General features: G+C 33.6%; 1 protein-coding gene and 1 pseudogene across 2 annotated transcripts; one reads left to right on the forward strand and one right to left on the reverse strand.

The window, feature by feature from the left end:
* Positions 1–4,890: 4,890 nt before the first annotated feature.
* Positions 4,891–9,602, reverse strand: LOC100783678 (transmembrane 9 superfamily member 5-like; annotated as a pseudogene).
* A 2,109-nt stretch (positions 9,603–11,711) lies between these two features.
* LOC100786847 (F-box/LRR-repeat protein At1g67190) lies at positions 11,712–13,802 on the forward strand. 2 transcript variants are annotated; one of them, XM_014764124.3, is made up of 3 exons: positions 11,712–11,936; positions 12,150–12,237; positions 12,418–13,802. In XM_014764124.3, the coding sequence occupies exon 3, from the start codon at positions 12,422–12,424 to the stop codon at positions 13,679–13,681; it is 1,260 nt and encodes a 419-aa protein (XP_014619610.1). In that variant the 5' UTR covers positions 11,712–11,936; positions 12,150–12,237; positions 12,418–12,421; the 3' UTR covers positions 13,682–13,802. The 2 variants fall into 2 exon arrangements, with proteins under 2 accessions (XP_014619610.1, XP_014619611.1); XM_014764125.3 differs by having other exon boundaries at positions 12,159–12,237.
* Positions 13,803–14,083: the final 281 nt, after the last annotated feature.

The raw sequence follows: 14,083 nt of genomic DNA on the forward strand, positions 1-14,083 counted from the left end.
CCGACGACGCTCCTCTCATGGGATAGCCAAGTTGTCTTATGGCAAGGACGGGTTTATAATTGATACAACCCCTCGTTCCCATCAAGGGGACATTTGAGAACCCTTCACATGAGGATAAAACTCTGGCCCCTCCTTCCTTCCATCGAGGGAACCAATTAATAGATGCCCCATGCATGCCAACCAAGAGCTGCTCCCAATTTGCTTCCCTTTTCTTGGTACACATGCAGTGACCTTGTAAGGGACAAACAGGTCTACTTTCATGATGAAAGAGGTGAGAGACTAGCCATACATAAAGAGCAGGTGTGCAACAAACAATCCTTGCGCCACTCTTCTCGCATCTCTGGTCAAATGTGTCATAGGCATCGGCCAAAACAGCAATGACCGGACTTTCCTTGCTATGGTGATAAGCAAGGAAGGCGTCGATCACTGCTAGATCCACTAGCCCATCCACATTTGGAAAAAGGACGACTCTGAACACCAATAGCTCTATGACATCAATGAATGAAGCCCATTCGCCTTGATCCGCCAAAGCCTTCACTTTCTCCTCCAAGTCCTTCCTCGGTATTCCGACTACCCCATTTCTATTTTGTTTTACTCGGTCCAATTCTTGCGCTGTGCTTATTTGCGCCATGGAGGGGTATAACCTAGAAAAGAGATATGGCTTTCTTCCTCCTAGAGGACATCCCAAGATGTCTTCAAATTCTTCCACGGTCGGTACTAACTAAAAGTCCCCAAACGTGAAGCACCTTAGCGGCTGATCATAATACTGAGTGAGGGATGCAATGGCTTCAACAGAGACTTCTATCATAGCCAGATCCCAGATCCTTCCATATGTCTTGCGAAAAGCTTGACGTTGGAGTTGATCCATCAACTGCCCTAACTGCTGCAAATTGGCAACTTCTAGGCTTTTGATTTTGACGTGATAGAACCTTTTCTTAAACAAAGGTGCCTGATTCGATCTCATGTTTTGCTAGAATGAAAAATTCTATTGATCAATACTTCGACACTCTATCATGGAGGAAATATGATGAATGCATGAGGGAATGTTTATGCTATACATGACACAAATGCATTTTACAGACACCAGAGCCCGGAAGATCATCTCTTCTCACTCACAAGCATTTGGGCATCAAGGTTCATTTGCAGTCATTACCATAGTGCCCCTATGCATTCACTTAAGAAGGTAATGCGGACCTTCCGAAATCCTATGACAAAATGACGGGACAAATGCAATGTATGAGTGACGACACAATTCGGGTATACATGCGTGAGAGCACATGGTTGATAGCATGAAAAGAAACATGCTAGACGGACAAGCATGGTAACGCAATCAAATAATGCCGAAAAGACATAAAAACATAGCAAGTACAAGAAAGACACACACCAACATGACATTACAAAAATATGCATGGTAATGTCAAGGAAACAACACGTAGCATGTTTGCTCCGTGCCCCCTATTTCAAGAACCTAATAGGGGGAACCAAAAGCTTGTTATTTAGTGATAATTCCCAAGGTGGTTGCACCTAACTTTCAAAGGTTTCTAGAGATATCATCCCCTTTGATATCAAACATTGTGGTGGTAGGGACTACCAGCGACAATGTATCATCAAAGAAAAAAAACTTTAGATGAGGTTTCACTGTCATCAAGCAAGTCGGAGACTTAACATGACCACAGATTCACCTCCATTTTCTATGTTCCCACGGACTCGGGTATAGAGCCCTTAATAACTCACCGTGTGTGCAAAAAGTGTAGGTGTCGTGTGTGCATCAAATAAACAAATATTTATCAATGCATATATTAAATACACAACTACACAAAGCATAAAAAACATCAAGAGAGTTACATGAATACAAGAACATAAAAGAAGGAAAGGGAAACAAACAAAGGGAAAGTCATGATAAAATGCACATAGATTAAATGGCCTAACTCTCTAAAAAAAATCCTCAGTGGAGTCGCCAACTGTCACAGCCTACCCTTCGGTAGAAAGGCGACGCGAGACTCACGGGTGCGTCTTCCAAGGAAGGAAAACGCGCGGAGTCACCACCAACGTTTATTTGAGGAAAACATTAGAAAAAACCAAAAGCGGGTCTACAAATTTTAAGAACAAAAGTTCAGGAGTTGTTTACGTGTGAGGAAGGTATTAGCACCCTACGCGTCCATCACAAGGGACGACAACCTTTAATTTAATGTGCAAAATCATGACTTCAAATCTTATTTCATTTTCCCTTTTTTATGTTTTTTTATCTTTTTGGGGTTGACAAGAGCACGACTCTTGCTCCTACGTATCCTCAATTGCAATGAGGAACTCAGACCTACATAGTTCTTTGAAAGCAAGAAAGTTGCGCGTAGGGTTGATTTTAGACTTTTAAAAGGTTCAGTTTAACCAATAATAAAAAAAACCGTCAAGGCATTGGACCTTTGAATGGATTTAAGCGATTTTTTGTGTGGATAAAAGCTTGATTATGAGTTGATTTTAGCTTTAGTTTCACTTGATTACTTCCAAACTCATTAAAAAAGGGCTTGCAAAGTAAATGACCTGTTGAAACTCTATTTTTGAATGATTAACTGAGGTTACAGCACAAACGATCGGTTGAATTTTTATCTTACAATGATTAAGTGAGATTACGACACAATTAATCGGTCGAAACTCGCTTTACACAAGGAAATGAGATCACTGATTGTAGAAAAATGAAGATGAAGATGCAGAAAGCAAGAGTGGACCCCTAAGGGTGTATAGAATGAATTCACAACTTCACAAGTAAAAATTAACCGGTCGACAAATGAAGAACGAACAAAGAACGATCACGTTACGAAAACATTACGGAAGCGCCTCAGCCTTGTTTTTTCTTCTTTTTTCTCCCCTTTCTCACTAATTTCACTGAAAACCTCTTGATTTCAGGTGTTGGCCCCTTCTCCTCAACCCCCCTCATGCTTATTTATAGGAAATGAGGGGTGGAGGTTGCACAGCTGCTTGCTTCCTCCAGAAGTAACCTTGCTCACTTAGGCAAGCTGGTTACTTCATCCCTAAGCTTCCTAGTGGGCCTAGGGGCTGAAAAATGTCCCAAAAGTGACCCTTTTGCCCTCCTTTTGAATATTTTTCACATTTCCCTCCAAAACGTCACAAAACCTTGCGGATCGTGTGACAATTGGTGTTAAGCAGCTCAATTTGGCTGGCAAGAATCCAAGCGTTTGTAAATGATAGTCTTCGAACGAAATTAGGGTATGATTGGCAAGAATCCACTAGTGTGATGTTTTCTAACTCAATTTAAGTAGAAAATTTAGGAAATTGCGTTTCAAGGTCATCATTGGAAGGAGTTTGTGGACCATTAGAACTATTGGGAGGCTTACGAAACATGGAATAGTTTTGTGGCATTGAAGAAAAAGTTTGAGAACTTTGAGAATTTCCGTGGAAAGAGATTGTTAATTTTGCATAGAATTCATTAGTGGTGGTGGTGACAAGTAAGGAAAAAACGAAGGAGGATTTGGAGAATTTTCAATGAAAGGGAATTAATTATTTTGCAAAAAATTAATTGATGGTGGTGGTGGCAAGTAGAAAAAAATGGAAGAGGATTTTTGAGAATTCTTGTTCAAATGAAGAATTTGGTAATTTTGTAAATAATTATAATAAATTTGTCCGTTATACTAATTTGGATCCATTAAAAATAAAATTAAAGCAAGAGATTGAGATTGTAAATAAGAGATTGAGAAATAATGAATAATAAGGAGAATTGGTGTGCAAAATATGATCACCAATGTTCTCAATTGATTCAGTTGGAGTGCAAAATATGATCATCAATGTTCTCAATTGATTCAGTTGGAGAGCAAACTTTATTTTAAAATAACGTTCATTTTTTAAAATTTTTTAATCTCAACTCACCAACCAACACTCACCCTCACCCTCTCCTTACTTTTTTTTTCACTTCTTCGCACAGCCTCTCGGCCACGCAGTCCCCTCCCCTCTCTTCCCTTCCCATTTTCCTCGTTCATGCCCCTTCCCCTCCGCCCCTCCCTCACCCTCCACCTCTGCGTGGAGCACCAACCTCCACCTCTGTGAAGCCAACGGTGCCACCAGGGTCCCCCTCCACGGTGCGCAATGCCACCACCCTCCCCCTCTGCGGCGCGTCCCCCTTTGCGTCGTGCGGCAAGATACCATTTTTATTTTTTATTTGGTCTTGCATTTTATTACTTTTTCAACGGATTGTTTATTTTCTTGTTTTTCAACTGTGATCTGTTGTTGTTGTTTATTGTTTGATCTGGCTTTTTTAGTTCATTCTCCTCTTCATCTTCTTCCCCTCTTCTTTTTTCATTTCTGTTGCTTCCCTTCACAATCTTAGGGAGAGAGACAATATAAAACTTTTTTTTTAGAATGGTGAGGATCTTAAGGTGTCTTGTAGAAGATCTTATAAAAGATTTCATCTTCCATGCTGGAGATCCCAGGTCTTGAGCTCAATATCTCAACTCAAGATCTTCTACTAAAATGTTATTGAAAAATCGGATGCTCGTCTTTGTTAAATGTTAAGTATAACCTTAAAGTGTATATGTTAAATATTCAAAAACTTAGAATACCACTTTCATATATTTTCATTCACTTGTGGTGACATCCTATTTCGTATAAGACCAATTTCATCGTTATTATTGTTTTGCATGTAGAAAGTATTATCAAAATCTTTATATTTACTCATAAGAAAAATATTAAGAATGTGAGATATCGACTTAATAATATTAAAAAACATTGAATCAGGTCAATGGAATGAATTGTCCTAAATTGTCCCATCAAGTCTTTAGTAAAAATAAAGTCTATCCGTAAATCTAATAAATTTTTCTACTTGTTTCAATAAAAAAAAATGTTTATCTTACTTGTTATATTTTATGTATCAAATCAGATAAGTTAAGTCTAAACTTTCTTTTATACTTTCATAAAAAATATTCATCCCATTTATTACATTTTTTTAATACTTTCTATATTTATAGGTAGATAAAAATAACATTAAAAGTGAAACATTTTTTTTTCTCTCGTGGAATTATGTAAAGAATTACCCATCCATTCTCAGCAAACTGGCCATGGAAGGATGCTGCAGTGTACCCAGCAAAAACAGATGCCAGAGCATACAACAAGACAAGGCAATTTAACAGTCCTCCATGATTGTAGGGATAGAGGGTGCCAATAAGTGCTAGAAACAGCAAGACACAGAGCCTGAAAGAAAAAGGACATGTCACTTTATATCAAAAGAGAAACAAAATTATAAGCCGACTAATTGTAATTATTTTTTTCTAACATTAACACAAATGAACAGTGATTAACACAATGAACACTGACTTCTATTTCAGGAAGCCAGGAACTAATTTTAACATGCATTCTATATGGACAGAGATCTCGAGTGAGAATAGAACAGAGACAGCCTACTCACAATAAAAAAAATGACTTTGAATTTTGGTTGAATCGTGGTGTACAATTATTAAAAATAAACTATGTACATTGCTGAGATGTATTTAGTTAGAAGATAGGTTGCAAGAAAAATGGTAGAAAAAGAAAACTATCTATGAAAGGTTGCATAAGCAAAGCTCCCTGATAACCTCTACAGTATTGATTTCATAACACAACAAATAAACAGAGTCTACCTAAGTTTAGTTTAAAGATTATTATACAAAGAATCAGAAGGAAGTGTGATCCACATCATAAACATAACCCCGAGATCAAACCAGGGAAAACAGAAATCAAGTGTTAAGAGAATGCTTTTGGCCTATGCTATCACTTGATAGTCTAGATTCAGCTTGCTAAAGGATTTAAATAAAAACCTAGGTTGGTTGATCCGTTGATGCAAAGATGAAGCTATACATCACACCCCTTCATATATTTTAGTCATGACATTGCCATGTAAAGACTAGAGGCTTAGTACATGGCTTTTGGGGAGAGGATCAGGGAATATTGACTACAAAAGTAGCTTACAAGATAGCAATTGGGAACCAGTTCCCACAACAGCAAAAAGTAAGGATGAGTTTGGAGGAGGTCTGAATACATCGCCGTGTTGGAGGGACTTCCAACCAACCTCCTTATCTTCTTCAGTTGCATTAGAATACCTAAATTGTAAATGAAAAACTGTTAGGCTAACAAATAAAGACAGCCTGATTATATTCAGCTCTTATAGAATTATGAATAAAGAAAGTTACTTTTTCAAATCACTCCTCAGATACCGTATATAAAGCAGGGCAAGCAAACCAATCAAAAGCAAAATGACGACAATTGAGTTAATGAACGAGAACCAATGAACTTGCCGGTGGGCAGGCATCAACGAAGCTCTTGAGTATCTGTCCATCCTGTTCTCAAAACGTACTTTAGTGGCATTCCAGATAACATAATAAGTGAACTTAACATCAACACCAACATCTTTAGTAATATCCACAGCGCGATTTGGATCGCCAAATGCATTTACTTGCACGATCCAGTTCCCATTGTAAAGAACATCAAATTGAACATGTGTAAAAAGGTAATAATTTGGTTCTCCTCCACCAGGAGTCCACCCATCCTCTTCAAGTTTCCCAATGAACCCCCAGAATGGAAGATCATCCAGGTAAAACTGGAAGTAAAAGTCACGGTTTATAGCTCACTTAAAGGTTGCAACTTGATCAATTGTAAGCTTATTTTGGCACAAGGTCTCATCAATCTTGTCCACCCGGAACTTGAACTCGTACAAAGCATTGCTCAAACGGTCACCATTGAGAACTTCCCCAAGGGACTCTTTCTTTCTGACAATTGGGTCTGTGAAAAACATAACCTTTTTTTTTTCACAATCAAAGTGGTTCCAAATTCCAATCCAACGATAATTTAATTCTATTTCTCAACAACATGATGAGATTCATTAAACCTTAAACCTAAGACCAAGAGTGACTACTACTAACCTGGGGTGCAGAATGGAAAATCATAGTATTCATATGTCTCACTGCCACAGAGAAATTGTGTAAACAGAAAGTGAATGAACATAAACATGAGGAAAACTTCACCAAAAAAAAGTGAGGAAAATTATGGAACCTGGGGTTGTTGAAGGGTCCCACTTTGTTGACAAACAATGGGACAAGTTCTCCAACATCGTAGAGGTGATTGGAGGGTGAAGATGAAGAAAATTCAAGAGTGGCGCAGAGAAGAAGAAGAAGAAGAAGAAGAAGGAGAAAGAGATGGCGGGGCTTGCCATAGATGCAGGTGGTGAAGCCGGATGCAGCGATTTTCCAACTGGCTTAGTCAAATCATACAAATGCTTACATTACAAACACACAAGTTGTTGTGAACACAAGATCAAACAAAATTTGATGAAAATGTATGAAAAAATGGTTCTACATACTAAAACTTAATTTTAGATGGTAGGATCATAGGAAGATCTCTTGTTATCTAGATTTTCTGTCAAAAAAATAAAATTGTTTTTTTTAATGTTTCTATTACTTAGATAAAATATAAGCATTTTATCTGTTTAAATTAAAAAAACATGATATAATTAGTTTAAAATATTTTATGATATAACGGTTGAGAAAAATGTTAAAACATGATTTTGATATGTTTATTATTTAAAAAAAATGACATAACTATTATTTTTAAATATATGTTTTAATTTAATTTAATATTTGAAATTTTAAATTATTTGTTATGATATGATTTACTTGAATTTCATGTATTTTTAAGATATTTTTAATTCTAGACTCAATATTTTTATTTTTAAATCTTCAATCCTATTTGTTTTTCTCAAATGAGAATCGTATCCATACTTTTATATGAAGCAAGAATCGTATCCATGCTGTAGCATAAAATAAATGAAATCTAATAAAAGAAATATTCTACAGATTTGTAAATTCATGATATGTATAAAAGGAAAAAAAAATATTGATCATGAATATGAAAAATCAACATTTTTAAAAATGCTTTGTTATTAATTAAGGTTGAATTCATTTTGATTTGACAGAGTTTTAGGGACGGAAAATTTTAAAATAATTAAAGTAAATTAATTCATATATATATATATATATATATATATATATATATATATATGAGAGAGTTTAAGTTAATTGTTGTAAGTAATTAATAATTTTTACTTTCATTCTTTTTATTTATAAGATTCAAATTTAAAATGATATTTATTAGCAAATCTATAATATCACTCACATTAATTATTTTTAGACTAACATGTCCCTAATTAAAAGAAGAGAGAAAATATATTGACAAATAATTAGAAGAGAGAAGAGTATTAACAACATAAAATTTAAAAAATATATATAAATTTAAGATAAATTTATTATTATCAATTAAATTAATCATTTTCTTTAATTTTGATGAATTAGATAATTGAGTCTTATAAAAAGGATCAGATGCAATATAACAACACTTATTACTATACATCAAAGTAAGTATTTATATTAAGGATGTTTTGACTTTTGAACTTAATTAAGTGATTTAACTTTGATTAGAATGGGTGAGCCAATTTGAACCATATTGTATTTTCTTTTTCATAATATTTTGCTTAACACTTGTGTATTTTGTTTATATATTTTTTTATTTGATATCATCATAATATCTTAAACTCTTCAGTAATATATCACTTTAGTTTTTTAGACCAGCTAGTTATGTACAAGACTTAATCATATTTACTCTTCATTTATATCCAAGAGTGTATTTTACATGATCGAACTCAAATTTCTTTTACAAACTTAACATGTTCGGCTACTACACTCATTGAGTGTATTTTGTTTATACTTTGAGCTCTATTTTACATATTTTGTATGACAGTAAAGCAAAGACAAAAAGGTTACTAATTTTTATGAATACCCGAAAGGTTTAAATGGTGAAATAAAGCTCGAGAGTTGAGAGTGAAATTTTGTTTTATTTCTATAGAAATAAAATGGAACAAAATTGAAAGGAAAAATATAATAGCGAACTATTAAAATTTACTATTTGTTTCAAAAAAATAATTAAAAGGAAGAAATGTTTTTTTTTTTTTTTATGGATCAATGAACTTGTGAGATATGTGGAGGTTTTATCAAAGAATCAAAGGGCTTAAGTATGATAGTTAAAAAAAATACAAATACACCTATTTACATATATAATTTATAACTCAAAAAATATAAAGGTAAACATATATCTATAGGTCAGTAATGCTTTTATTAAATAAAAATTGTGAGATAAACAATGGTAGCAAAATCAACCATATAAAAGGAAAACATTTTAACAACAAAATAGTCTTTAACTATAGTCTGAGTTTATTTTAGGCCTATATATAATTATAATTGGAGATAATTTTAAACTTATATGTGTAATACAAAATAATAATTTTATCAACAACCTTTTTTTTAAAAAAAATACTAAACCTTTTTTTGTTGAAAACATGACCTAACCCTAGTTAGTCTATAACTCAAACCTAATCAATTCGGCCTACAACTAATCTGTCTACTCACCCCCAACACCTCATCAACTCGTATCACGCATGTGCCCGACATTTGATCACCCGTCTCAACTTCAAACCATTAAAGTTTACCTCTAAAACCAACATGGCCTCACGTTCCATTGGTATATGAATTAGTGTGACTCACTCTCCTACCATCAATTCCCAACATGGCTTTCATGGCCACAGAAAATGATCAACATTGGAAAACTATCGAGCATGCTACCATCCAAAACACTTATATATACACACCTACACTGTAAAACACACAGAAACACACGACTGAGACTTAAAATGTGTTGGTTAAAAACATTTTTGCAAATCGATCTTTTAGAAAATTCTTTAACTAAACACTTGAATAAAGCTACTTTGGAAAACTCTTTTGTGGGCTATAAAGTATACCCGTGTGTAGGCTTTTTTACCATTTGGGGTAATTTTTTTTTTCAAAATTATCAAATAGAGACAATTTTTGAATTAATTCTCATTTAAAAATAAATCATAAAAATAATTATGACTTAGTAATCAGAAATCGTAAATCTTTATACGACTTACAAAGTCATAACTACTTTTACAACTTCTGTGTAGAAGTCCTATAAAGATTTATGACTTTTAGTTGTAGAGTTATAATTATTTTTATGATTTACTCCTATATAAGAATTAATTCAAAAAATGTTTCCATTTGATCATTTCGAGAAAAAAATTATCTCTAAATGGTAAAAAAATTGGCATATATTTAAAATAGTCATCAATAGAAACTAGTCCATATTTTTCTCCACCAAGGCTCACAAAATCTTTGTAGAACTAAACAAATTCATATGTAACCACTCAATTAATTTGGACATGAAAACTATAATTTTTAAAATTGGATGGATGGTTGATTCGACCAAGACACTACATTGATGGATCATTAGTCAAGCTAGTGGGTCACTAGTTGATCTACTAAATAAATTTTAGATTATTGATTTAAATTTTGTGTGTTTTTTTTATATTTTCATTAATTTTTGTATTTTTTAAAATAAATAATTTTGATCCTATTAGTTCAACCAAATCGTTTAGTAGTTCATCCAGATTGGGGTCATCAATTTAATCATTGAATCGAATGGATGAAGTTGGATCATTAATTATTATTATTATTATTATTATTATTATTATTATTATTATTATTATTATTAGATTTTTTTAAAATTTAAAATATTTAATTTTACATGCCTTTTATTACAATTTTTTAACTTGTTTAATTTTATTCTTCGTTATGTTAGCAAGTCTCAAACTTCATACTTATATATATATATGAGAATACCTTAGTATCACTTATATTAAGACAATGAATAATAATTTCACACTACTATTAAACATTTGTGAAATAAAGTTAACCATATGTACACATTCAGTTAATCACATTGACGTGATTAATAATTCTATGACATTATTAATCAATTATAAACAAAATTAATCATATCTAGACATATAGTTAATCACTATTTCAAAAAGAGAAAGAGATATATAGTTAATCACATATGATGATTCATAATTTTATGACACCATTAATCATATTAATAATTATATTTATTTATTTTAATTACTTATAAAATAAAATAAATCATATTTATATACATAATTAATCACTTATTTAGATATACATGTGTTGTATAATTCTCTTATGCAGAAGAATCTTTTTACTCAATAAAAAATTACTCAACTTACATGATTGAATAGTCCAATATGCCAGCCTCATCCAATCCATTAGATATCACAATTTTCACTACTAAAGAACAGTAGTAGCACTGATTTTTAAAAAATGCATCAAAACTCAAAAGTAAACGAGACAAAAAAAACCGTAGCTGTTTGGAAGTGGGAAACCAAGGTTATCATATGATGTCGTCTTGAACACTGATGTTGCGGGGTATCTTGCATTGGATGTATGTCGAATTCAAATAATACCAAAAATAAAAAGAAAAAAGGAAGAGAGGTTCCTTTCAAAATATATAATTAATTTTTTTTAAAATAAAGCATAAAGTCAAAATTATCAACTAAAATAAAATAAATTTAAATAATTTTAAAACACTATCAATATTTTTTTTCATTTCATAATAATTATCGGATAAAAAAACATTAAATATAATATGAAAAATTGTATTAATATTATAATTATAATGGAAGGAAAGAAGTATCACTTACGTTACACCTAATTTATTCAACAATAAATAGCATTAAATATAGTAATAAATTAATACTAATATTTAATTAATAAAGTATAATTAATATTTTATCAATCCATAGAATTAAAAGGATACAATTGCCAGAACTCTAGCCAGAGAGTCTCTGTCTGTAACGCGCTTGAATCAAATCTTAGCAAATCCTAAATCAAACTCAAAGGAAGGAACGAACTTTGGTTTGAGATTTCACCACTGATTATTCTCTTCTCCTGCAAAACTTGGCCCCCGATCTCTCTCTATAATCAAATATCATTCAACAATAATCCTCATTTCGTTATTCCTTATTCCTTATTTTCTAGGTAAATAAACAACCCACTTTCTCTATCTCATACTACCACTTTCTATTTTTTTCCAATAAATTGTTATTGTTATTGTTATTGTTGTTTTTGTTGTTTTAATTAATTTCAATTTTGATCCTAAATTCTAATTCCCCAAATCCCACTTTTACCTGCTTGATTAAATCTTAAATCTTGATTATTTACTTTCCTAATTTTCGTGATTTCTGTTGCAAGTTGATCCAGTGAGAAGAGAAGTTGATGAGAGATGTTGAGCATTTGCATCTGGTGAAATCTATTCAAGATTCTGGCGTAATTTTTTAGGGTACTTCCAAAATCGCTCTTTTAATTGAATTGAAGGATTTAAAAGCTGTGTTTTTTCTTTTTTTGTTTGCTTGCTTTTATTTTCTTCCTGTTGTTGTTGTTTGTTTGTTGTCAAAACAACACACGAGAAAGTTGTTGATAGATATAGCGTTGTGAGGGGTTTGCAAGTTGGAAATTGCAGCATAATGGACCAGCTTCCTGTTGAAGTGATTGGGAACATTCTGTCACACTTGAGGGCTGCAAGAGATGTGGTGATAGCTTCTGCAACATGCAGGAAATGGCGACAAGCGTGCTGCAAGCACCTTCATACACTCTCCTTCAGCTCCAAAGATTGGCCCATTTACCGGGATTTGACGACTACCCGCCTCGAGATTTTGATCACACAAACCATTTTCCAGAGCTCTGGGTTGCAGGCCCTATCCATTTTGATGGAAGATGTGGATGAATTCTCGGCTTCCACCGTTACTGCTTGGCTCTTGTACACCAGGGAAACTCTCAGGCAATTGCATTATAATGTCAAGACTACGCCTAATGTTAACATTCTTGAAATATGTGGCAGGCACAAGCTGGAAATACTGGATCTGGCTCATAATTCCATTGTGGGGGTTGAGCCTAATTATCAGCGGTTCCCTTGTTTGAAATCTCTTTCCTTGAGTTATGTCAGTATATCTGCGTTGGATCTAAATCTTTTGGTGTTTGCGTGTCCAAAGATTGAAGCTTTGGAACTTGTCAATCCTGAGATTGCAATGTCTGATGCACAGGTGACCGTTGAATTGAGTAGTTTGACGCTGAAGAGTGTGTATGTAGAAGCAATCAGTTTGGACAAGTTTTTATTGGAGGCTGATGGGCTTGAGTGCTTGCACTTGAAAGATTGTGCACTCGAGTTTTTTGAACTCATTGGCAAGGGGACCTTGAAGCATTTTAAGATTGATGATGTTAGTGTTATACATCTTGATATTGGTGAGACAGTTGAGAATCTTGAGACTGTGGATATCAGCAACTTCACTATTATATGGCCAAAGTTTTACCAAATGATTTCAAGATCGTCGAATTTGAAGAGGCTTCGTCTTTGGGATGTGATGTTTGACGATGAGGATGAGGTTGTGGATTTGGAAACAATTGCGACTTGCTTTCCCTACCTGAGCCATTTATCACTGAGTTATGATGTGAGAGATGGAGTGCTTCACTATGGTTTACAAGGCTCTTCCTATCTGGAGAGTGTTGTTGTCTTGGAGCTTGGCTGGACTGTGATCAATGATCTTTTCTCCCACTGGGTTGAGGGTCTGCTTAAGCGTTGCCCCAACCTGAAGAAGTTGGTCATTCATGGGATTGTTTCTCAGGTTAAGTCTCATGAAGAATGCCAGATGTTAGCCAATTTCACTACATCCATGGTTGAGCTGATGCGGAGATACACACATGTAGATCCATATTTTAAGTATGACTAGGATTTTGTTTAATACCTTGTTATAGCTCATGCTTTCTTTTAAGTCTAATTGTGTAGCCACCTTTGTGGGTAGCTTATTGAATTCAAGAGTTTATGCACAACTTTTAACTTATTGTTTGGAATCTTCATCTAGAATTTGTGTGAGTGTGACTGATCAACGATGATAGCTCATGGCAGACATTTAGAACTTTGATCCCTTCTTAGTAAACAGAATGGTCATTAACTTATCTGGAAATTTTATACTCGTGTTCAGGTAATTTTTATCTTATAATTAAGACCATAAAAATAAAATATGAAGCCATTACAATGAATTCAATTTTGAGGGAAGAGAGTTGTTATGATGAGTGAGTAGTGGCATTCCAGTGGCCTTCTAAGGTATACCATTAAAAATATTTTGCTCAGC

Source organism: Glycine max, chromosome 11 (assembly GCF_000004515.6).
Source record: "Glycine max cultivar Williams 82 chromosome 11, Glycine_max_v4.0, whole genome shotgun sequence".
In the NCBI taxonomy this organism is placed as follows: Eukaryota; Viridiplantae; Streptophyta; class Magnoliopsida; order Fabales; family Fabaceae; genus Glycine; species Glycine max.

Bases quoted from the DNA above. Each gene is read 5' to 3' on its own strand.
- LOC100786847 (XM_014764124.3), top strand. From the start codon at position 12,422: ATGGACCAGCTTCCTGTTGAAGTGATTGGGAACATTCTGTCACACTTG.